The 26,422-nt window shown below is 41.8% G+C and overlaps 1 protein-coding gene across 4 annotated transcripts in view; it reads left to right on the forward strand.

Annotated features, from left to right (window-relative positions):
• LOC128698750 (uncharacterized) overlaps positions 1 to 26,422 on the forward strand; it is a 68,892-nt gene that overhangs the window by 40,553 nt on the left and 1,917 nt on the right. Inside the window, exons 2-6 of one of the 4 annotated variants that reach the window (XM_053791100.2) lie at positions 14,407 to 14,769; positions 15,537 to 15,648; positions 17,961 to 18,080; positions 23,010 to 23,070; positions 24,915 to 25,045. In XM_053791100.2, coding sequence (XP_053647075.1) covers positions 14,701 to 14,769; positions 15,537 to 15,648; positions 17,961 to 18,080; positions 23,010 to 23,070; positions 24,915 to 25,045 — 493 coding nt within the window. In that variant the 5' untranslated portion in view covers positions 14,407 to 14,700. Of the gene's footprint in view, positions 1 to 79; positions 237 to 14,406; positions 14,770 to 15,536; positions 15,649 to 17,960; positions 18,081 to 23,009; positions 23,071 to 24,914; positions 25,046 to 26,422 lie in introns of those variants that run through there. The other 3 variants (XM_053791101.2, XM_053791102.2, XM_070097676.1) reach the window with 3 other exon arrangements.

Genomic DNA, 26,422 nt, shown 5'->3' on the forward strand with positions numbered 1-26,422 from the left:
CCCTGATGTTGGTCACTCCCTGGTGTGGGCGGTCATTCACTCCTCCTGATGTTGGTCACTCCCTGGTGTGGACGGTCATTCACTCCCTACTGTGGAGGGTCTCACCTTCTCAGGGTGTTGACACATCCTGCCCGAGGTTGTTACTACAGCAACTGTAAAGTAACTTTCAGGTGATGATTATGATGATGGGGTGACACAAGCTTGACTTAGTAACTGCCACAGCTGTAGGCTTCACAGTGAGTATATAAGCTGCTCATCACTATGTAGTGTTTTATATGATTTCTAACTAACTGTTCTCTCGTTCTCTCTCGTGTAACTCGTGTTACTGACTCTACCCCTCATCCCCTTCTCTCCCCCTACTTCCTTACCGAGTTTTAATTAACTGTCAATAGGACCACTGCTTCGGATTTGAAACCAGAAGAAGACTGAAGGAACTAGTATACAAGACTCACGAGTTCGTTGTGACACAGTAACGAACATCAGAGACTAACGAATCCAACGTAAGTTCAGACTCTCTTCAAAAAATAATGAAGCCGGCTGCTTCAAAGGTCTACTTTATGTCTACCACTCGTGGTTCTGTCTTTCCTTCAGCGTCTACATGATATTGCAGACGACACAAATGATGCAAAGTCGTTTGTGTAAGCAATGTTGAAATGTTCAAAGCGCTCCTTCGAAAATATGAGCTGTGGGTGTTTTGCTGATTTAGAGTAAACATTCAACCTCTGATTTACGTCATGACTTGACCTGCGGCATTTTGTAAATATGTTGAAGAAATATTTATACATTAAAAACTGCCGATTGTTGGAATTTTACAAAATACTTTTAACTAAAGTTTTTATAAGCTTTGTAAGAATTGAGAAACATTATATTAAAAAAAAAATTAAAGAAAGAAGCTTTGTTCGTAAAATCTTTATCATTATTTCTGCAGAATTTAAAGTGAAAAGAAACGTTATTTTCTTTATATATATATATATATATATATATATATATATATATATATATATATATATATATATTTTTATTTTTTTTTATTATCACACCGGCCGATTCCCACCAAGGCAGGGTGGCCCGAAAAAGAAAAACTTTCACCATCATTCACTCCATCACTGTCTTGCCAGAAGGGTGCTTTACACTACAGTTTTTAAACTGCAACATTAACACCCCTCCTTCAGAGTGCAGGCACTGTACTTCCCATCTCCAGGACTCAAGTCCGGCCTGCCGGTTTCCCTGAATCCCTTCATAAATGTTACTTTGCTCACACTCCAACAGCACGTCAAGTATTAAAAACCATTTGTCTCCATTCACTCCTATCAAACACGCTCACGCATGCCTGCTGGAAGTCCAAGCCCCTCGCACACAAAACCTCCTTTACCCCCTCCCTCCAACCCTTCCTAGGCCGACCCCTACCCCGCCTTCCTTCCACTACAGACTGATACACTCTTGAAGTCATTCTGTTTCGCTCCATTCTCTCTACATGTCCGAACCACCTCAACAACCCTTCCTCAGCCCTCTGGACAACAGTTTTGGTAATCCCGCACCTCCTCCTAACTTCCAAACTACGAATTCTCTGCATTATATTCACACCACACATTGCCCTCAGACATGACATCTCCACTGCCTCCAGCCTTCTCGCTGCAACATTCATCACCCACGCTTCACACCCATATAAGAGCGTTGGTAAAACTATACTCTCATACATTCCCCTCTTTGCCTCCAAGGACAAAGTTCTTTGTCTCCACAGACTCCTAAGTGCACCACTCACTCTTTTTCCCTCATCAATTCTATGATTCACCTCATCTTTCATAGACCCATCCGCTGACACGTCCACTCCCAAATATCTGAATACGTTCACCTCCTCCATACTCTCTCCCTCCAATCTGATATTCAATCTTTCATCACCTAATCTTTTTGTTATCCTCATAACCTTACTCTTTCCTGTATTCACCTTTAATTTTCTTCTTTTGCACACCCTACCAAATTCATCCACCAATCTCTGCAACTTCTCTTCAGAATCTCCCAAGAGCACAGTGTCATCAGCAAAGAGCAGCTGTGACAACTCCCACTTTGTGTGTGATTCTTTATCTTTTAACTCCACGCCTCTTGCCAAGACCCTCGCATTTACTTCTCTTACAACCCCATCTATAAATATATTAAACAACCACGGTGACATCACACATCCTTGTCTAAGGCCTACTTTTACTGGGAAAAAATTTCCCTCTTTCCTACATACTCTAACTTGAGCCTCACTATCCTCGTAAAAACTCTTCACTGCTTTCAGTAACCTACCTCCTACACCATACACTTGCAACATCTGCCACATTGCCCCCCTATCCACCCTGTCATACGCCTTTTCCAAATCCATAAATGCCACAAAGACCTCTTTAGCCTTATCTAAATACTGTTCACTTATATGTTTCACTGTAAACACCTGGTCCACACACCCCCTACCTTTCCTAAAGCCTCCTTGTTCATCTGCTATCCTATTCTCCGTCTTACTCTTAATTCTTTCAATTATAACTCTACCATACACTTTACCAGGTACACTCAACAGACTTATCCCCCTATAATTTTTGCACTCTCTTTTATCCCCTTTGCCTTTATACAAAGGAACTATGCATGCTCTCTGCCAATCCCTAGGTACCTTACCCTCTTCCATACATTTATTAAATAATTGCACCAACCACTCCAAAACTATATCCCCACCTGCTTTTAACATTTCTATCTTTATCCCATCAATCCCGGCTGCCTTACCCCCTTTCATTTTACCTACTGCCTCACGAACTTCCCCCACACTCACAACTGGCTCTTCCTCACTCCTACAAGATGTTATTCCTCCTTGCCCTATACACGAAATCACAGCTTCCCTATCTTCATCAACATTTAACAATTCCTCAAAATATTCCTTCCATCTTCCCAATACCTCTAACTCTCCATTTAATAACTCTCCTCTCCTATTTTTAACTGACAAATCCATTTGTTCTCTAGGCTTTCTTAACTTGTTAATCTCACTCCAAAACTTTTTCTTATTTTCAACAAAATTTGTTGATAACATCTCACCCACTCTCTCATTTGCTCTCTTTTTACATTGCTTCACCACTCTCTTTACTTCTCTCTTTTTCTCCATATACTCTTCCCTCCTTGCATCACTTCTACTTTGTAAAAACTTCTCATATGCTAACTTTTTCTCCCTTACTACTCTCTTTACATCATCATTCCACCAATCGCTCCTCTTCCCTCCTGCACCCACTTTCCTGTAACCACAAACTTCTGCTGAACACTCTAACACTACATTTTTAAACCTACCCCATACCTCTTCGACCCCATTGCCTATGCTCTCATTAGCCCATCTATCCTCCAATAGCTGTTTATATCTTACCCTAACTGCCTCCTCTTTTAGTTTATAAACCTTCACCTCTCTCTTCCCTGATGCTTCTATTCTCCTTGTATCCCATCTACCTTTTACTCTCAGTGTAGCTACAACTAGAAAGTGATCTGATATATCTGTGGCCCCTCTATAAACATGTACATCCTGAAGTCTACTCAACAGTCTTTTATCTACCAATACATAATCCAACAAACTACTGTCATTTCGCCCTACATCATATCGTGTATACTTATTTATCCTCTTTTTCTTAAAATATGTATTACCTATAACTAAACCCCTTTCTATACAAAGTTCAATCAAAGGGCTCCCATTATCATTTACACCTGGCACCCCAAACTTACCTACCACACCCTCTCTAAAAGTTTCTCCTACTTTAGCATTCAAGTCCCCTACCACAATTACTCTCTCACTTGGTTCAAAGGCTCCTATACATTCACTTAACATCTCCCAAAATCTCTCTCTCTCCTCTGCATTCCTCTCTTCTCCAGGTGCATACACGCTTATTATGACCCACTTCTCGCATCCAACCTTTACTTTAATCCACATAATTCTTGAATTTACACATTCATATTCTCTTTTCTCCTTCCATAACTGATCATTTAACATTACTGCTACCCCTTCCTTCGCTCTAACTCTCTCAGATACTCCAGATTTAATCCCATATATATATATATATATATATATATATATATATATATATATATATATAGTATATATAATATGCGCGAGCCTCGAGGTTTTACCTATTGCAGCCAAGTTGAACACTAGGAATATGGTGCAGCCATTGATTCCCACTAAGTTTGAAGCAGTGACTAAAATATTTGATCATTATTTAGTGGCAGCTAGAGTAAGAGAGAAGTGGAATACAAAAATAAATGAAGAAACAAAGGTGCTGAACGATTATTAATCGTGACTCGTTTAATCAATATCAACATCAGAAGTTAAAAGACACGAGAAAGTGAATGATACAAATAAAAATGTATTACGTGAGATGTATGAGCAGACGTTGGGAGAAAGTTTAGTTATTCTTAGAGAAAGTGACTAGACATGTGGAAAATGTGTTGTGTGAAGTTATTAGCGCAGGGTGAGAGCGCAGCAGCTGGAGGTGTGGTTACATGCGGACAGGACAGATGCACTAAAAGGAAATACTACATTACTAAAATGCGGAGGTGAAAATCGTGCTTAATTAGTTTAATTACTTTAATATGTTTATTATGCATTCCATACCCATCCTGTGGGCGGTAGTCAAAAGATTACAGAGGTACATAATTGGTCCAGGGACTGGGCCTCAAAGTTTTGATAGCTGAGCAAGTTACAGAGGTAATGAATTCACAATTTACAAAGGTAATGAACTCACAATTTACAAAGGTAATGAACTCCAGGTAGGTCTAGTCACAATCATGACAAGTTACAAAGGTATTTACAGATTACAGAGGTACACAATGGGTCCAGGGACTGGGCCCCAAAGTTTTGATGGCTGAACTAGGTACAAAGTAATGAACTCACAAGTTACGAAGGTAAATGTTTACACATGAAAGTTATGGTTTATTGAAGTTTTACACCCGTTCCAACACTCCTTTGTACAAGTGATACCTTACCTAGTGTACCACACATGTTGTGGACAATTTTTTTCACTTGTTTATTTGAAGATGAAGTGCTAGAAAGAGTGGAATATTCAAACAGCCTCAAGAGAAATTTCAATATTTTCCCTCGGGATATTTTTCTCCGTTGTGGTTAAAATTGTTTTAAGGGTTAATGTAACCTAACACAACCTAGGCTAGCATACTCTGTCCTAGCACTATCTAATTTAAGCTTAATGTAACTTAACAACCTAGGCTAGCATACTCTGTCCTAGCACTATCTAATTTAAGCTTAATGTAACTTAACACAACCTAGGCTAGCATACTCTGTCCTAGCACTATCTAATTTAAGCTTAATGTAACTTAACACAACCTAGGCTAGCATACTCTGTCCTAGCACTATCTAATTTAAGCTTAATGTAACTTAACAACCTAGGCTAGCATACTCTGTCCTAGCACTATCTAATTTAAGCTTAATGTAACTTAACACAACCTAGGCTAGCATACTCTGTCCTAGCACTATCTAATTTAAGTTTACCCAATGTTAAGTACTGTAACCTAAATTAACCTTACGCAGTCTGAAATATAGAATAATAATAGTGATTATTGAGGTAGAGGAAGTGTTAAGGTCAGGTTAGCAGCACACTCAGGAGACTTGTCGAAACTATGAGAACAAGTTAGCCATCACTAGATGCTGGTGCCTTGACCACCAATGCCACCATCTGACCCACCACAATGCCACCACCTGGCCCACCACAGTGCCACCACCTGACCCACCACAGTGCCACCACCTGACCCACCATAGTGCCACCACCTGACCCACCACAATGCTATCACCAGGCCCACCACAGTGCCACCACCTGGCCCACCACAGTGCCACCACCTGACCCACCACACAGTGCCACCACCTGACCCACCACAAAGCCACCACCTGGCCCACCACAATACCACCACCTGACCCACCACAGTGCCACCACCTGACCCACCACAGTGCCAGGTGGTGGGTCAGGTGGTGGGTCACAGAACATTGACGCACGTGTCAATATTCTTTGACAAATATATCAATAATAACCACAAGGTTTTGTCATACACCAATAATACAATGTAATACAATGTAATACAATGTAATACAATGTTATACAATGTTACAAGAGGTCAAGCAACACATCAAGACTACATGTTTGACTAGGATGTGTCAAGTCGTACTCCGTACGACTTGACGCATTAATGAGTGAGTTAACAATGATGGGGTTAACATTAATGAGTGGGTTAATATTAATGAGAGGGTAAACATTAATGAGAGGGTAAACATTAATGAGAGGGTTAATATTAATGAGAGGGTAAACATTAATGAGAGGGTTAACATTAATGAGAGGGTTAACATTAATGAGAGGGTTAACATTAATGAGGGTAAATATTAATGAAAGGGTAAACATTAATGAGAGGGTAAACATTAATGAGAGGGTTAACATTAATGAGAGGGTAAACATTAATGAGAGGGTAAACATTAATGAGAGGGTAAACATTAATGAGAGGGTAAACATTAATGAGAGGGTTAACATTAATGAGAGGGTAAACATTAATGAGAGGGTAAACATTAATGAGAGGGTTAACATTAATGAGAGGGTTAACATTAATGAGAGGGTAAACATTAATGAGAGGGTAAACATTAATGAGGGTAAATATTAATGAGAGGGTTAACATTAATGAGAGGGTTAACACTAATGGGGGTTAACATTAATGAGAGGGTAAACATTAATGAGAGGGTAAACATTAATGAGAGGGTTAACATTAATGAGAGGGTAAACATTAATGAGAGGGTAAACATTAATGAGAGGGTTAACATTAATGAGAGGGTTAACATTAATGAGAGGGTAAACATTAATGAGAGGGTTAACACTAATGGGGGTTAACATTAATGAGAGGGTAAACATTAATGAGAGGGTTAACATTAATGAGAGGGTAAACATTAATGAGAGGGTAAACATTAATGAGAGGGTAAACATTAATGAGAGGGTAAACATTAATGAGAGGGTTAACATTAATGAGAGGGTAAACATTAATGAGAGGGTTAACATTAATGAGAGGGTAAACATTAATGAGAGGGTAAACATTAATGAGAGGGTTAACATTAATGAGGGGGGTTAACATTAATGAGAGGGTAAACATTAATGAGAGGGTTAACATTAATGAGGGTAAACATTAATGAGAGGGTTAACATTAATGAGAGGGTAAACATTAATGAGAGGGTTAACATTAATGAGAGGGTTAACATTAATGAGGGTAAACATTAATGATAGGGTAAACATTAATGAGAGGGTTAACATTAATGAGAGGGTAAACATTAATGAGAGGGTTAACATTAATGAGAGGGTAAACATTAATGAGAGGGTAAACATTAATGAGAGGGTTAACATTAATGAGGGGGGTTAACATTAATGAGAGGGTAAACATTAATGAGAGGGTTAACATTAATGAGGGTAAACATTAATGAGAGGGTTAACATTAATGAGAGGGTAAACATTAATGAGAGGGTTAACACTAATGGGGTTAACATTAATGAGAGGGTAAACATTAATGAGGGGGTTAACATTAATGAGAGGGAAAACATTAATGAGAGGGTTAACACTAATGGGGTTAACATTAATGAGAGGGTAAATATTAATGAGAGGGTTAACATTAATGAGAGGGTAAACATTAATGAGGGGGTTAACATTAATGAGAGGGAAAACATTAATGAGAGGGTTAACACTAATGGGGTTAACATTAATGAGAGGGTAAACATTAATGAGGGGGTTAACATTAATGAGAGGGTAAATATTAATGAGAGGGTAAATATTAATGAGAGGGTTAACATTAATGAGAGGGTAAACATTAATGAGAGGGTAAATATTAATGAGGGGGTAAATATTAATGAGAGGGTAAATATTAATGAGAGGGTTAACATTAATGAGAGGGTAAACATTAATGAGAGGGTAAATATTAATGAGAGGGTAAATATTAATGAGAGGGTTAACATTAATGAGAGGGAAAACATTAATGAGAGGGTAAATATTAATGAGAGGGTTAACATTAATGAGAGGGTAAACATTAATGAGGGGGTTAACATTAATGAGAGGGTAAACATTAATGAGAGGGTAAACATTAATGAGAGGGTAAATATTAATGAGAGGGTAAACATTAATGAGAGGGTAAACATTAATGAGAGGGTAAATATTAATGAGAGGGTTAACATTAATGAGAGGGTAAATATTAATGAGAGGGTAAACATTAATGAGGGGGTTAACATTAATGAGAGGGTAAATATTAATGAGAGGGTAAATATTAATGAGAGGGTAAATATTAATGAGAGGGTAAATATTAATGAGAGGGTAAATATTAATGAGAGGGTAAATATTAATGAGAGGGTAAATATTAATGAGAGGGTTAACATTAATAAGTGAAGAATTATATGGTGGATCAGCACTCGGTTCAGCTTCGTCATAATCTATATAAATGATACAGTAACAAGACTAGTGCACAAAATTGGAAATTCGCCGATAATACGAACATGTGAAAGAAGGTAGAATATGAGCGCAACTGTGGCAGTACACAAGCAACTGTGGCAGTACACAAGCAACTGTGACAGTACACAAGCAACTGTGACAGTACACAAGCAACTGTGACAGTACACAAGCAACTGTGGCAGTACACAAGCAACTGTGGCAGTACACAAGCAACTGTGACAGTGCACAAGCAACTGTGGCAGTACACAAGCAACTGTGACAGTACACAAGCAACTGTGACAGTACACAAGCAACTGTGGCAGTACACAAGCAACTGTGACAGTACACAAGCAACTGTGGCAGTACACAAGCAACTGTGGCAGTACACAAGCAACTGTGACAGTACACAAGCAACTGTGACAGTACACAAGCAACTGTGACAGTACACAAGCAACTGTGACAGTACACAAGCAACTGTGACAGTACACAAGCAACTGTGGCAGTACACAAGCAACTGTGGCAGTACACAAGCAACTGTGGCAGTACACAAGCAACTGTGGCAGTGCACAAGCAACTGTGGCAGTACACAAGCAACTGTGGCAGTACACAAGCAACTGTGGCAGTACACAAGCAACTGTGGCAGTACACAAGCAACTGTGACAGTACACAAGCAACTGTGGCAGTGCACAAGCAACTGTGGCAGTACACAAGCAACTGTGGCAGTGCACAAGCAACTGTGGCAGTGCACAAGCAACTGTGGCAGTGCACAAGCAACTGTGGCAGTACACAAGCAACTGTGGCAGTACACAAGCAACTGTGGCAGTGCACAAGCAACTGTGGCAGTACACAAGCAACTGTGGCAGTACACAAGCAACTGTGGCAGTACACAAGCAACTGTGGCAGTACACAAGCAACTGTGGCAGTGCACAAGCAACTGTGGCAGTGCACAAGCAACTGTGGCAGTACACAAGCAACTGTGACAGTACACAAGCAACTGTGGCAGTGCACAAGCAACTGTGGCAGTGCACAAGCAACTGTGGCAGTACACAAGCAACTGTGGCAGTACACAAGCAACTGTGGCAGTACACAAGCAACTGTGGCAGTGCACAAGCAACTGTGGCAGTGCACAAGCAACTGTGGCAGTGCACAAACAACTGTGGCAGTACACAAGCAACTGTGACAGTACACAAGCAACTGTGGCAGTACACAAGCAACTGTGACAGTACACAAGCAACTGTGGCAGTACACAAGCAACTGTGGCAGTGCACAAGCAACTGTGGCAGTGCACAAGCAACTGTGGCAGTGCACAAGCAACTGTGGCAGTACACAAGCAACTGTGGCAGTACACAAGCAACTGTGGCAGTGCACAAGCAACTGTGGCAGTACACAAGCAACTGTGGCAGTACACAAGCAACTGTGGCAGTACACAAGCAACTGTGGCAGTGCACAAGCAACTGTGGCAGTGCACAAGCAACTGTGGCAGTGCACAAGCAACTGTGGCAGTGCACAAGCAACTGTGACAATACACAAGCAACTGTGGCAGTACACAAGCAACTGTGACAGTACACAAGTAACTGTGGCAGTACACAAGCAACTGTGGCAGTGCACAAGCAACTGTGGCAGTGCACAAGCAACTGTGGCAGTGCACAAGCAACTGTGGCAGTACACAAGCAACTGTGGCAGTACACAAGCAACTGTGGCAGTACACAAGCAACTGTGGCAGTACACAAGCAACTGTGGCAGTACACAAGCAACTGTGGCAGTGCACAAGCAACTGTGGCAGTACACAAGCAACTGTGACAGTGCACAAGCAACTGTGGCAGTGCACAAGCAACTGTGGCAGTGCACAAGCAACTGTGGCAGTACACAAGCAACTGTGGCAGTACACAAGCAACTGTGGCAGTACACAAGCAACTGTGGCAGTACACAAGCAACTGTGGCAGTGCACAAGCAACTGTGGCAGTGCACAAGCAACTGTGGCAGTGCACAAGCAACTGTGGCAGTACACAAGCAACTGTGACAGTACACAAGCAACTGTGGCAGTACACAAGCAACTGTGACAGTACACAAGCAACTGTGGCAGTACACAAGCAACTGTGGCAGTGCACAAGCAACTGTGGCAGTGCACAAGCAACTGTGGCAGTGCACAAGCAACTGTGGCAGTACACAAGCAACTGTGGCAGTGCACAAGCAACTGTGGCAGTACACAAGCAACTGTGGCAGTACACAAGCAACTGTGGCAGTACACAAGCAACTGTGGCAGTACACAAGCAACTGTGGCAGTACACAAGCAACTGTGGCAGTGCACAAGCAACTGTGGCAGTACACAAGCAACTGTGACAGTACACAAGCAACTGTGGCAGTGCACAAGCAACTGTGGCAGTGCACAAGCAACTGTGGCAGTACACAAGCAACTGTGGCAGTACACAAGCAACTGTGGCAGTACACAAGCAACTGTGGCAGTACACAAGCAACTGTGGCAGTACACAAGCAACTGTGGCAGTGCACAAGCAACTGTGGCAGTGCACAAGCAACTGTGGCAGTGCACAAGCAACTGTGGCAGTACACAAGCAACTGTGGCAGTACACAAGCAACTGTGGCAGTGCACAAGCAACTGTGGCAGTGCACAAGCAACTGTGGCAGTACACAAGCAACTGTGACAGTACACAAGCAACTGTGGCAGTACACAAGCAACTGTGGCAGTGCACAAGCAACTGTGGCAGTGCACAAGCAACTGTGGCAGTACACAAGCAACTGTGGCAGTGCACAAGCAACTGTGGCAGTACACAAGCAACTGTGGCAGTACACAAGCAACTGTGGCAGTACACAAGCAACTGTGGCAGTACACAAGCAACTGGTGCAACACTAGTGGAGACTGCTGCAACACTGGTAGAGACTTGTGCAACACTGGTGGAGCATGGTGCAACACTGGTGGAGACTGGTGCAACACTGGTGGATACTGGTGCAACACTGGCGGACACTGCTGCAACACTGGTGGAGTGGTGCAACACTGGCGGACACTGCAGCAACACTGGTGGACACAGCTGCAACACTGGTGGAGAGTGGTGCAACACTGGTGGAGACTGGTGCAACACTGGTGGAGACTTCTGCAACACTGGTGGATACTGGTGCAACACTGGTGGAGACTGGTGTAACACTGGTGGAGACTGGTGCAACACTGGCGGACACTGCTGCAACACTGGTGGACACTGCTGCAACACTGGTGGAGAGTGGTGCAACACTGGTGGAGACTGATGCAACACTGGTGGAGACTGATGCAACACTGGTGGAGACTGCTGCAACATTGGTGGAGACTGGTGCAACACTGGTGGAGACTGGTGCAACACTGGTAGACTGATGCAACACTGGTGGAGACTGGTGCAACATTGGTGGAGACTGGTGCAACATTGGTGGAGACTGGTGCAACACTGGTGGAGACTGGTGCAACACTGGTGGAGACTGGTGCAACACTGGTAGACTGATGTAACACTGGTGGAGTCTGGTGCAACACTGGTGGACACTGCTGCAACATTGGTGGAGACTGGTGCAACACTGGTGGACATGCTGCAACACTGGTATGGTACTACCAACAAGTCAGAAGTAAAAACATCAGTATGAACTGAGCGAGACTAAAAGAAACGTTTCGCCACTTGAGGCTTCTGTCTTGTTTGTTTTACCCACCGCTACAGATGGAATAAACCACGGACGAGGTGAGGTTTGAACCTATGGCAAGAGAGTCCTTAAATTCTCAAGCCATAGATTCAAACCCCCACCCGTTCCGTGGTTTGTTTGTGATCGCGTTATTACGATTTCCTGAGTCAAGATGGGATACTCCGTTCGGTAACAGGGATACACACTGCTATCCCCTCCTTCCTTGTCTATTGTCTCTTATTTTGGAGTGTCTTTGTAAGTTTATTTGGGCACAGGTATACATAAAGTACAATTATCGTTGTATCTGCCTAATATTATCCATTATCTTCTTTAATCTCCCCTATGTTCGTGTTTTAGTTCTCTTGTCTTTTGTACCCTATAATCTAGCCTGTGTGTGTGTGTGTGTGTGTGTGTGTGTGTGTGTGTGTGTGTGTGTGTGTGTGTGTGTGTACTCACCTATATGTGGTTGCAGGGGTCGTGTCACAGCTCCTGGCCCCGCCTCTACACTGGTCGCTACTAGGTCGTCACTCTTCCTGCTCCATGAGCTTTATCATACCTCTTCTTAAAGCTATACCTGGAGGTTACCTGGAGGTTATTCCGGGGATCAACGCCCCCGCGGCCCAGTCCATGACCAGGCCTCCCGATGGGTCAGGGCCTGATCAACTAGGCTGTTACTGCTGGCCGCACGCAGTCCAACGTACGAGCCACAGCCCGGCTGATCCGGCACTGACTTTAGGTATCTGTCCAGCTCTCTCTTGAAGCAGCCAGGGGTTTATTGGCAATTCCCCTAATGCTTGATGGGAGGCTGTTGAACAGTCTTGGGCCCCGGACACTTATGGTGTTTTCCCTTTGTGTACCAATGGCGCCCCTACTTTAACTGGGGGCATTTTGCATCGCCTGCCCAGTCTTTTACTTTCGTAGGGAGTGATTTCTGTGTGCAGATTTAGGACCATTCCTTCTAGGATTTTCCAAGTGTAGATTATGATATATATCTCCCTCCTGCGTTCCAACGAGTACAAGTCAAGTGCTTCCAAGTGTTCCCAGTAGTTAAAGTGCTTGACAGAACTTATACGTGCAGCAAAGGATCTCTGTACACTCTCTAGATCTGCGATTTCACCTGCTTTGAATGGAGATGTTAATGTACAGCAGTATTCCAGCCTAGAGAGAACAAGTGATTTGATAAGGATCATCATTGGCTTGGCATCTCTCGTTTTGAACGTTCTCATTATCCATCCTATCATTTTCTTTGCACGTGCGATCGTGGCACTGTTGTGATCCTTGATATTACTACTCCCAGGTCCCTTACATTATTTTTCCGCTCTATTGTATGGCCAGAGTCTGTAGTATACTCTGTTCTAGTTATTATCTCCTCCAGTTTTCCATAACTGAGTAGTTGGAATTTGTCCTCATTGAACATCCACTATATCTAGATTGTTCCACTTCCTGACAACTCTATGACTGAAGAAATATTTCCTAACATCCCTGTGGCTCATCTAAGTTTTCAACTTCCAATTGTTACATTTGCTTAAATCTCTGTTTTTTTACATTGTTGTTTGTGTCAACAAGTGATTCAATCTGGTTTACACCTCAGTTGTGTGAGTGGCTGAGTAGAGATTAATTAAACGAAGTAGGCAAATAAAACCAGCCAGCCATGCACACTAAGAGCAAACATAAAGAAAACGAGAAACACAGAGGTGAAAGTGATGTAAACAAGAGAAAACGAGAGCGGAAGCTTCCTGGCTGGAGGGTGGGTGGGGTCACTTGCATAATATTCAGACATTTTTCCCACGGGGAAAGAATTCGCTTCGTAACGCGCTTTTTAAAGTTCCAGTCTTGCTTATTTGTGTGCAGGGGGCGTACTGATGCCTCCTGTTAGACTTCATACTAAAGTATCGTACGGGGCATATTGGCGTAGTGATACATATTGTTGGCCATGTGGGCGTACTGACACATAGTAAGACGTGGCACCACCGCTTGAAAAACATGTGTCCATGTGTTCCTATATTTTATTCAAATTATCCTGGTTAATCACTGTTTATTTCATTTAATTCAGTCCCTGAAAAAGGAAAAGGAATTCGGCGAAAATGCTAGAACATAAATACTTATCTCTGTGGCTAAATGTATATTAATTTCGTTCGTGTGTGTCACTAATATATATATATATATATATATATATATATATATATATATATATATATATATATATATATATATATAAAATGAAATTTTATAACTTTGTATATATCGCTGAGATATTAGTAAATATATTTTTGTAAGTAGAGGTTTATATCATTAATTTTCACAGAAGCTCAGTTTAAATAAGGAAAACACAAGTGAAACTAATGAAAACGAACAATTAAGTGCAATACTGGAGGAAGACACAAACGGAGAATGTAAATTAAGAAGCTGGTGGTTACTGTGGTGACAGTATTGTATTTCGCTGAAAACACGCTGACCTACTCCCCAAGTTACACCAAGGTCCAACGAAGAGGAGCAGAAAATTGAAGGGATATAAAGAGTAATGAGCGAGGAGAAAAGAGAGGAGATAGAAGCTAAAATCACTCCCAGCATGGTGGAAGCTTAGTAATATCCAGTTAAGATGAAGTTCTGTGTTCTCTTCTTGGTTCTTTTGTGTCTGTTTTGCTGCTCCAACGCCTCCCTTGACTCGGTAAGTGACACCCACTATTACCACCGCCACTACCAACGTACGGTAAGTGACACCCACTATTACTACCGCCGCTACCAACGTACGGTAAGTGACACCCACTATTATCACCACCGCTACCAACGTACGGTAAGTGACACCCACTATTACCACCACCGCTACCAACGTACGGTTAGTGGGTAGGAACCAATGCACACCGTTGCCAATTGTTATACAATGTGTGTATATATATATATATATATATATATATATATATATATATATATATATATATATATATATATATATATATATATATATATATATATATATATATGAGAGAGAGAGAGAGGGGGGGGGGGGAAGCGATGTCTTCACATTTAAATAAGACATAAAACGCTGCTACGTACGTACACAAGAACTGTGTACCTCTCTTAAACACAGTTGCGTGTACTCAACCATGTTCTTTAATAACTGTTCAGCAGTTTGTGGAGTATCATCCTAAGCAACATCCCTATAATAAGATTGATTCAATGTCATGATTTATAATCAGAATGTTTCAGTGTCATGTTCTGTATTAGTGTCATGTTCTGTTTTAATGTTTCAGTGTCATGTTCTAATATTTCAGTGTCATGTTCTGTAATAAGAAAATTTCAGTGTCATGCCCTATATTCAAAATATTTCGCTGTTATATTCTAATATTTCAGTGTCATGCCCTATATTCAGAATATTTCAGTGTCATGTTCTATAATCAAAATTTTACGTCTCATAATCCTGCCCTTTGTCATCAGAAGTGTACCGAGGGTTGGACCGGGGCAGACTGCCGGGTACCAGTGTGTATGGAAGGTTGCCATCAGTTACATGGCAACTGTACCCGACCAGGTGAATGTCTCTGTACCCCAGGTGAGTGGTGCAGTTGTACCATAAGTACATGCATGAGTATACATGGTTAGTCTTTCATCCTTAAGTGTACTTCGGGAGTTTAAATGATATAGCAACCCATTCAAAACTAAGCCCTAAACCACCAAGGTCAATAAGACACGTCTGCAACAGTTAGGTATCTTAATAATAATAATAATAATAATAATAATAATAATAATAATAATATCTTTATTTACAACAAGTACATGTACAAGGTATACAGACCATAGCTGACATTAATGAAATACTACTATATAGAAAGCCCCTTGTTATGCTGAACATTTCGGGCAAATTAGGTCAGTGTCCCAGGATGCGACCCACACCAGTCGACTAACACCCAGGTACCCATTTTACTGATGGGGAACATAGACAACAGGTGGAAAGAAACATGCCCAATGTTTCTACCGGCTGGGAATCGAACCCAGGCCCTCGCCGTGTGAAGCGAGACCTATAAGCCACCAGGCCACCAGAGCCGAAACGTTTCGTCTACACAGTAGGCGTCTTCAGTCGACTACAGAAGGGTTAGCAACAGCAGTAGAGATGTGAAGACTTTGTAATCTATCACCCTTGAAGATGTGGTTTCGAGGTGGTCAGTCCCTCAGCCAGAAACAGATTTTTGCTCCATTGTTCCAGACTATGGACTAAAACTTTTCCAGGCTGAAGGACTGACTACCTTAAAACTACGTCTTCAAGGGTGATTGACTGATTACAGCATCATCACATCTCTACTGCCACTGCTAAGTCTCCTGTATTCGACTGAAGAAGACTACTGTGTAGGCGAAACGTTTCGAAGTAAAGATACCTAACTGTTGTGCATGTGTCTTATCAACCTGACGGTATTATATACCATTTTTATATTCATCAGGGTCATGCAACTGTAAACAGGAAGCGTCAGGATAGTAACTTTCTAAAAACTCTTATGTCCCACACAGTGACGGACAGAAACGCAAAAGTTTGAACAGTTTATTAAGGGATGTTTAGCTCACTGGGGAGGTTTTTCAATGTAACACAGAGATCAGAAAAAAATGTATAAGGTTTTTTCTTAGGGCGCATAAGATCCGAACCCAAAGTTCCTCGAAAAGGAATGTGATCACATAATTCACATTGTGCAAGTATTCACATCCCTTCAGTTTCCTCACATTTAACTTGTGGCTACAGGAAACAGGCACATCGTTCCTATTGGTAAGATGACCAAAAATACTACCAATGTGTTGCAAGAAACACATGGTTATAATGTCTACTCTTCCTGCTATCAGGCAGTGTGGGCGTCTCTAACGTTCTCAACCTTTCTTCAGAACTTTTTTTTTTTTTTTTTGTAACTATGAGCCTTGTTATAGCTCTGGAACTTTTCTGAGTCACAAAATTAATGTGGTCAATATCTCCTCGTAAAATATCAAGGAGTTAGTTAATAAGACACCAGCTAGTACTGTCGAGATTAGCGCAAGTGTACATGCTATCCCATGCGGAGGATGTGATAAGTTTCACGTTAGTAAGACAGCCAGAAACTTGATCCAGCATGTTGGTGAACACAAATATGCATGCAATAAAGATAATCTGAAAAACGTTTGTTTAATATAAAGAAATTTACAAGGGCTCTTGATGAGATGAGAAGACGAAGGACAATGCAGAAACGTCGCTGCTTTGATCGGGGTTTCTGACACTCTAGCCTAAAATTCAGGTAATTTTAGCATCTCAGAGTGCTCACCAAGCTGATTCAGCTCCAACACACACTACATTAGCAGATGACACATGCTCAAACACCTAATAACACCGGACCTGACTTATTTGACTTGCATCCTATTTATCTGCAGTTTTCTATTCTCTTTATTAAACTGAAAAGCCTCCAGTGGGCAAAACACCTAATAAAATAACTTAAATGTTGCATTAGGGTAATTAATCAAGTGTTAGTATTGTAATATCTGTCTCGTAACATGTCCCACACTATCAATAGTAAGCTATTTCTTTGTTTTTCTTGACAATACTTTTAATGTTAACCTAAATCAGGTCAACAAATATTTTGTGCAGGTTAATTGTAAGATCTGGCACTCTTCAAGTAAATGAACGCTTGTCAGTTTTGATTACTAACCCACATATACACAACAAAACAGCAATGGAAGCCTGATGTAGAACTCAGCAAGAGTTAAAATTTACATTCTTGAGCTTGCTGTTTTCACTATTTTATCACAGTATATGTCTGTGTCTGAATCCTGTGTGCATGCCCCATGTGTAAGCACTGTGTACACGTGTTGTAGCATTGAAATGAAGATGTGTAAAGTTGGAGTGTACCCTCACAGGTTGGCGTGGACGTCAATGTAACGAGTGTGTACCCCGGGCTGGGTGTCAGCATGGCTCGTGTACCTCACCTGACGAATGTCTCTGTAACCAAGGATGGTCAGGACACCTCTGCTCCCAGCGTGAGTACCTGAGGTAAACTGTGATTCTCCCTCACACTATGCCTTCATTATTTTCTAACTCCCTCCAGCTATCCCCCTGACTCAAAGTCACACGCACAAAGGCACACACACACACACACACACACACACACACACACACACACACACACACACACACACACACACACACACACACACACACACACACACACACACAACCCCAACAAATGCAAAGTTATGAAGATTGGGGAAGGGTAAAGAAGACCGCAGACGGAGTACAAGCTCGGGGGTTAAAGGCTTCAAACCTCACTCAAGGTGGGCCTTGGGGTATTACATCAAGCATATTGCCCGAGGCACACATCAACCAAATACCTACTGCAGCAAAATGCGCGTCGCGAGGAACTGACAAGGTGGATAGGGACAGGATGTCTCAGAGATGGGACACAGCAACAAGGGGTCATAAGAACATAAGAACATAAGAACGAAGGAACACTGCAGAAGGCCTACTGGCCCATGCGAGGCAGGTCCAAGTCTCCTACCGGCTTAAGCCAATGCACCCAACCTAGACAGGTCAGGTCACATTGACTTAAGGGAGGAACACGGCAACCGACCTGTTAGCACAAGCTATCAGGTCTAACTCACACCCACCCACATCTACTCATGTATTTATCCAACCTATTTTTAAAGCTACACAACGTTCTGGCCTCTATAACGGTACTTGGGAGTTTGTTCCACTCATCCACAACTCTATTACCAAACCAGTACTTTCCTATATCCTTCCTGAATCTGAATTTTTCCAACTTAAAACCATTGCTGCGAGTCCTGTCTAGGCTAGATATTTTCAGCACACTATTTACATCCCCTTTATTTATTCCTGTCTTCCACTTATACACCTCAATCATATCCCCCCTAATTCTACGTCTTTCTAGAGAGTGCAGTTTCAGGGCCCTTAGTCTATCCTCATAGGGAAGGTTTCTGATACATGGGATCATCTTTGTCATCCTCCTTTGTACATTTTCCAGAGAATTTATATCCATTCTGTAATACGGTGACCAAAACTGTGCAGCATAATCTAAATGAGGCCTAACCAAGGATGTATAGAGTTGAAGAACAACCTGAGGACTCCTATTATTTATGCTTCTTGATATGAAGCCAAGGATTCTATTAGCTTTATTGCGAACACTTAAGCACTGTTGTCTTGGTTTCAGATTACTGCTAACCAGAACTCCTAAATCTTTTTCGCAATCCGTAATATTAAGATCTACATTATTTAGTTTATATGTGGCATGGTTATTGTCCTGTCCAACATTTAGAACTTTGCATTTGTCTATATTAAACTGCATCTGCCACTTCTCCGACCACTGCATCAGTCTATTCAAATCTTCCTGGAGTGCTCGAATGTCCTCGTCAGAATGAATTCGACGGCCTATTTTGGTGTCATCGGCAAACTTGCCGATGTCGCTCTTTATGCCCTCATCTATGTCGTTTATGTAGATTGTGAACAGCAGGGGGCCCAACACTGACCCCTGTGGAACACCGCTCGTGACGCTTCCCCATTCTGATTTCTCCCCATTTATGCAAACTCTCTGCTGCCTATTTGTCAACCATGCCTCTATCCAGGAAAAAATTTCTCCTCCTATTCCATGTGCTTTAATTTTCCTCAATAGTCTCTGATGTGGGACCCTGTCAAAAGCCTTACTGAAGTCCATATACACAATATCATATTCATTACCATGATCTACCTCCTCAAATACCTTAGTGAATAAAGTTAATAAATTCGTAAGGCAGGAACGCCCCTTTGTAAAACCATGCTGAGATTCGTTGATTAATTTATGCTTTTCAAGGTGGCTACGAACTGCCTCGGCAATTATTGATTCCATAAATTTTCCCACTATGGAGGTTAGGCTTATTGGTCTATAGTTCGAAGCTAAGGACCTGTCACCTGTTTTGAAAATAGGTATCACATTTGCCATTTTCCACTTATCTGGCACCATGCCAGTTTGTAGTGATATGTTGAAAAGATTAGCCAAAGGTGTGCTAAGCTCCTCTTTACATTCCTTCAGAACCCTTGCATACAGTTCATCAGGGCCTGGGGATTTGTTAGGTTTTAATTTATCTATTTGCCTAAGGACCATGTCACTTGTGACCCTAATAGTGCACAGTTTATTATCGTCCTGTTCTACATAATTTATCATTACTGGAATATCGCTGGTATCCTCCTGTGTAAAAACTGAGAGGAAGTATGTGTTAAAAATTCTACACATTTCCTTATCACTGTCAGTGAGCTGACCCGAGGAACTTTTGAGTGGGCCTATCTTGTCCCTGATTTTACTTCTGTATACCTGAAAGAATCCTTTTGGGTTAGTCTTCGATTCTCTTGCAACTTTAACCTCATAATCTCTTTTTGCTTTTCTAATTCCCTTTTTTATTTCTCTCTTTAACTGAATATATCGATTTCTTAATTGCCCCTCTCCTCTTTTGATTTGCCTATATATGCCTCTCTTTTGACCAATCAGATATTTTAATCTATTGTTCATCCATTTAGGATCATTTTTGTTTGATCTGATTTCCCTATTTGGAACATAATTTGACTGAGCAGCTAGAACTATGCCATGGAAAGCATCATATCGGCAACCATCACCACCTACCTGACCCTTAGTCAGGTCATTCCAGTTCAGCCCACCTAAGTAATTTTTCAGTCCTATGAAATCAGCCAAGCGAAAGTCAGGGACGGAGACTTGATTGCCATTATTAGGGGAATTCCATGATATGTTAAAACTGAGTGATTTGTGATCACTCTCCCCAAGCTCATCATTAACCTCAAGATTATTAATTAGTGTTTCCCTACTGGCAAGAACCAAGTCAAGGAGGTTATTTCCCCTAGTTGGCTCTGTCACAAACTGTTTTAAAAAACAATCCTGGATCGTATCAAGAAAGTCACCCGACTCTAAATTTCCTGTCAAATTGCTCCAGTCAATCTGTCTATAGTTGAAATCTCCCATTAGCACAACATTTTCGTATGTAGATGCCTTACGAATTTCGTCCCATAGAAGTTTACTGCACTCCCTATCAAGATTTGGGGCCCTGTAAATCACACCCAAAATTAGTTTTTCTCGGCCCTCGAGAAGCTGTCACAACTGGAAGCTGAAAACTCAGATGAGTCACAGGGATGTCAGGAAGTATTTTTTTAGTTACAGAGCTGTCAGAAGTGGAACAATCTGGCGAGTGAGGTAGTGGAGGCGGGATCCATACACAGCTTTAAGAAGAGATAAAATAAAATTCATGAAAAGGCGGGGCCAGGAGCTGTGACTTAACTCCTGTAGCCACAAACAGGCGAGTACAAATAGGCGAGTACACATGCACACCCCCTTACACACAACAAGCTAAGTGTCTTGTAGACAAGCGCCTTTTGACAAACTCTCTAAAATGTAAACAAATATTTGTCCTTTAAAAATAACACAAAATGTAGTAGCATTGTAGGAGTAATGAAGGGGCATTGTAGGAGTAATGAAGGGGCATTGTAGGAGTAATGACCTGGAGTTTACCTGGAGAGAGTTTCGGGGGTCAACGCCCCCGCGGCCCGGTCTGTGACCAGGCCTCCTGGTGGATCAGCGCCTGATCAACCAGGCTGTTGCTGCTGGCTGCACGCAAACCAACGTACGAGCCACAGCCCGGCTGGTCAGGAACCGACTTTAGGTGCTTGTCCAGTGCTAGCTTGAAGACTGCCAGGGGTCTGTTGGTAATCCCCCTTATGTGTGCTGGGAGGCAGTTGAACAGTCTCGGGCCCCTGACACTTATTGTATGGTCTCTTAACGTGCTAGTGACACCCCTGCTTTTCATTGGGGGGATGGTGCATCGTCTGCCAAGTCTTTTGCTTTCGTAGTGAGTGATTTTCGTGTGCAAGTTCGGTACTAGTCCCTCTAGGATTTTCCAGGTGTATATAATCATGTATCTCTCCCTCCTGCGTTCCAGGGAATACAGGTTTAGAAACCTCAAGCGCATTGCAGGAGTAATGAAGGGGCATTGCAGGAGTAATGAAGGGGCATTGTAGGAGTAATGAAGGGGCATTGTAGGAGTAATGAAGGGGCATTGTAGGAGTAATGAAGGGGCATTGTAGGAGTAATGAAGGGGCATTGTAGGAGTAATGAAGGGGCATTGCAGGAGTAATGAAGGGGCATTGCAGGAGTAATGAAGGGGCATTGCAGGAGTAATGAAGGGGCATTGCAGGAGTAATGAAGGGGCATTGCAGGAGTAATGAAGGGGCATTGCAGGAGTAATGAAGGGGCATTGCAGGAGTAATGAAGGGGCATTGCAGGAGTAATGAAGGGGCATTGCAGGAGTAATGAAGGGGCATTGCAGGAGTAATGAAGGGGCATTGCAGGAGTAATGAAGGGGCATTGTAGGAGTAATGAAGGGGCATTGCAGGAGTAATGAAGGGGCATTGCAGGAGTAATGAAGGGGCATTGCAGGAGTAATGAAGGGGCATTGCAGGAGTAATGAAGGGGCATTGTAGGAGTAATGAAGGGGCATTGTAGGAGTAATGAAGGGGCATTGTAGGAGTAATGAAGGGGCATTGCAGGAGTAATGAAGGGGCATTGCAGGAGTAATGAAGGGGCATTGCAGGAGTAATGAAGAGGCATTGTAGGAGTAATGAAGGGGCATTGTAGGAGTAATGAAGGGGCATTGTAGGAGTAATGAAGGGGCATTGCAGGAGTAATGAAGGGGCATTGTAGGAGTAATGAAGGGGCATTGTAGGAGTAATGAAGGGGCATTGCAGGAGTAATGAAGGGGCATTGAAGGAGTAATGAAGGGGCATTGTAGGAGTAATGAAGGGGCATTGCAGGAGTAATGAAGGGGCATTGTAGGAGTAATGAAGGGGCATTGTAGGAGTATCAGTGCTGTAGGAGTGTATAAACTAAGCATTAACTTGTGTCGCCCTTCCATTTGCAGCTGTGTGCAGCAATAACTGCAGTCAGGCCCACGGACACTGTACCAAGCCAGGAGAATGCAGGTGCGTTTGCATGTGTCCGTGTCCGTACACTATGTGTATGTCTGTGTTTGTATGTGTCTATGTCCGTACACTATGTATATGTCTGTATCTGAACCCTGTGTGCATGCCCCATGCGTAAGCGCTGTGTACACATGCATGCCCCATGTGTAAGCACTGTGTACACATGCATGCCCCATGTGTAAGCAATGTGTACGTGTACATGCCTATTTTATGCCTGCATGTGCGTTGTGTACATGTACGTTATAGGTGCATCCTATTTTGTGTGAACACTAGTGTGTGTACACTTGTCCATGTGTGAAATACTCGTGTATACATGTAAAATCATGTTTATGGGGTGAACCTGTGTATGTGTGTGTGTGTGTGTGTGTGTGTGTGTGTGTGTGTGTGTGTGTGTGTGTGTGTGTGTGTGTGTGTGTGTGTGTGTGTGTGTGTATGTGTGTGTGTGTATGTGTGCACATCTAAAACTATGTTACAAATAACTAAAAATTTGGAGAAGAAACTTTACATGATGTTTCGGTCTATCTAGGTCCGAAACGTGGTCTAAAGTTTCCTTCCAAATTGTGGGTTATCTATGAATACAACATAAAATTCAATAATACATTAGCAAAAAATGTGCCAATACATTTTCCATCATGCACTATATATGTTATTATGTCATGTTGCAAAATATAATTCCTGATGATGGTGATGCATTTACCACCCAAAACTTTGATCTGCTTTACAATAAATATCCTGTGAAGGTTTGTACATGTCTTAGTCTTTCCCATCTGCAAAACTATTTTATAACATATATATTCTCCATGGGGAAGTGGAACAGATTTCTTCCTTCCAAGTCATGAGTGTCGTAAGAGATGAATAAAATGACGGGAGCAAGGGATTAGTAACCCCCTTTTTCTGTATAAATTATTAAACTTAAAAAGAGAAACTTTCGTTTTTCTTTTTTGGCCACCCTGCCTTGGTGGGATACGGCTGGTTTGTTGAAAGAATATATATATATATATATATATATATATATATATATATATATATATATATATTAGAAAGGTAGATGGTTGCTCAAACCATGGTCCCAAGATTACCAGGTCCAGTGCTTTACTGCTGAGCTGAGCTACGAGGCTTCTACTAGGAAAGTGACTACCACCTATAACCCTCTGTCCTTTCTCACAGCTCCAGTAATTTTTACAGTATATTTATCTTTACCTCCCTCAAAGCCAGTCTATGAACTCAATTTAAGCAGTAAATTATTATCATTATCATCATGGGGACCGCTAAACTTGTAGGAATTATACAGTACCTGTGGGGGTGGAACGCATTCAGGCTTAATTCAGGGAATTGGAGCACAAATCCAATTCCCATGATCAAGAGTCCCTCACCCACATCAAGGAGCCTTCCTTGAGGGATTAAGCAGCAAAGTGCTGGACCTGTCAATTTTGGGACCATGATTTGAGCTCCCCCATCAACTTTCCTGTTCATTCATTGACAATCGTTCATTACACTATAGACAACCACATTTCACAAGATACGTTCCAGACAACTGGAGTTACACGTGCAAATGCGACAGATAGAGTGAATAACTTATGGGAATAAATGGGTTGTGTTCTAGGCCATCTCCAAAAAATTCAAACAATTATGCATTGTATAATGATTTTAAAAAGAAAGCAGATGTTATGGACACATTAGCACATGATATTATAGCATTTACGAGATGATTTAATGTTATGTAGCCTTAGAAAGTCAAGCAACATGTGTTATCACATTCCACTTTTCCATGTCAAATTTGTCAGTGTTTTATAGGTAACTCCAATCATTACAAGAAACATGTATAACAGGTGTGGTCTTTACAGGTGTGAAGTGGGGTGGTGGGGAAAGAGATGTGACATGTGCTTTCCCTACCCTGGGTGTGACCACGGTAGCTGCAAGGAACCCTGGGAGTGTGTGTGTGAGCCAGGATGGACTGGCATGCTCTGTGACACACGTGAGTCATGCTTATTACACACATCTATATTTTTGATCAATGGTTAAACTCATTCTCTCAGCAATTTGTCCATTTTTGAGGGTAAACAAATGTCTGCAATATTTACCCAACAGAATTACTGCAGATACCTGATCTATCATCCTTACTCTCACCTCATCAATAACGTATGTTACTGATAGCTGTGTTATAAATAGTGTAATGCAATTGCACTGATAAATTTCATCAGGTACATTAATCATTTTCAGTCAGCAGTAAGTGCTGGTAATTGACCTCAAAAGACGTATAACCTAGGATAATTATGTATATAAATTCAAGCAGTGTGGTTATTTTCTTCAGGGTTCTTTATTCCTCTCCCCTGAGATGAGACCCACAACTGCTGTATAGGTTTTGGTATTTTATTGAGCCGTTTTGTAGTCTGTTACATACTCTGCATCAACTAGATGAATGACCCTTTCTTACAGGTGAGATTGTAACCCAATTATGACGAATGCTTTGTAGTGGTAATAAAATAAATATTAAATTGTATTCCATACTGTATTGTGTACATTAATGGTAAGAAGTAATTGTAAGATATGACATGAGTAATATTTCTTTCTAGTAATATAACAATTAATATTTGCACCAATAACTCATAGTTGTGACCGATTGTGGACGTGTGAATTGCTCATTACTCTATAATCTGTTCATGACTAAAGCCATATATAAACGTAAGTAACTTTACTTACAGGATTCATTCCCTTTGTAACTTGTGAGTTCATTACCTTTGTATCTAGTTCAGCTATCAAAACTCTGAGGGCCCAGTCCCTGGACCCATTATGTACCTCTGTAATCTTTTAACTACCGCCCACAAGATGGGTATGGGGTGCATAATAAACATATTAAACTAACTAATATAACAATGCTCATTGGGGTCTGAGAGAGACCCCACTGAGCATTGTTACTCTGTAATCCTGTTTTTTGCGCTACTGCTCATAGGGTAAGCTGCAGGGGTGTGCACACACACACACACACACACACACACACACACACACACACAAAAATAGCTGATCAGGCAGCAGAACTTAACAATTCACTGGCGTTATAGGTTTATCTTGGATTATTAACTGTCAGAGTTCATGACTCAAGAAATCGCAATGACACGATTGCAAACAAACCTTCGTATGGGCGGGGATTGAACCTGCGGTGAGTCGTAAAACTCCAGACTGACGTGTTAGCTACTGGGTCAGCTGGAATCTTATTGTACCTAGCTGGCCCAGTGGCCAACGCGTCGGTCTGGAGTTTTACGAGTCTCACCACGGGTTCAATCCTCGCCCGTATCCTGGTTTATCAGAGTTCATAACCCGGATAAAATCTTGTTCATGCAATACAATTTACATG

The sequence above is a fragment of the Cherax quadricarinatus genome, chromosome 59, assembly GCF_038502225.1.
Source record: "Cherax quadricarinatus isolate ZL_2023a chromosome 59, ASM3850222v1, whole genome shotgun sequence".
Taxonomy (NCBI): Eukaryota; Metazoa; Arthropoda; class Malacostraca; order Decapoda; family Parastacidae; genus Cherax; species Cherax quadricarinatus.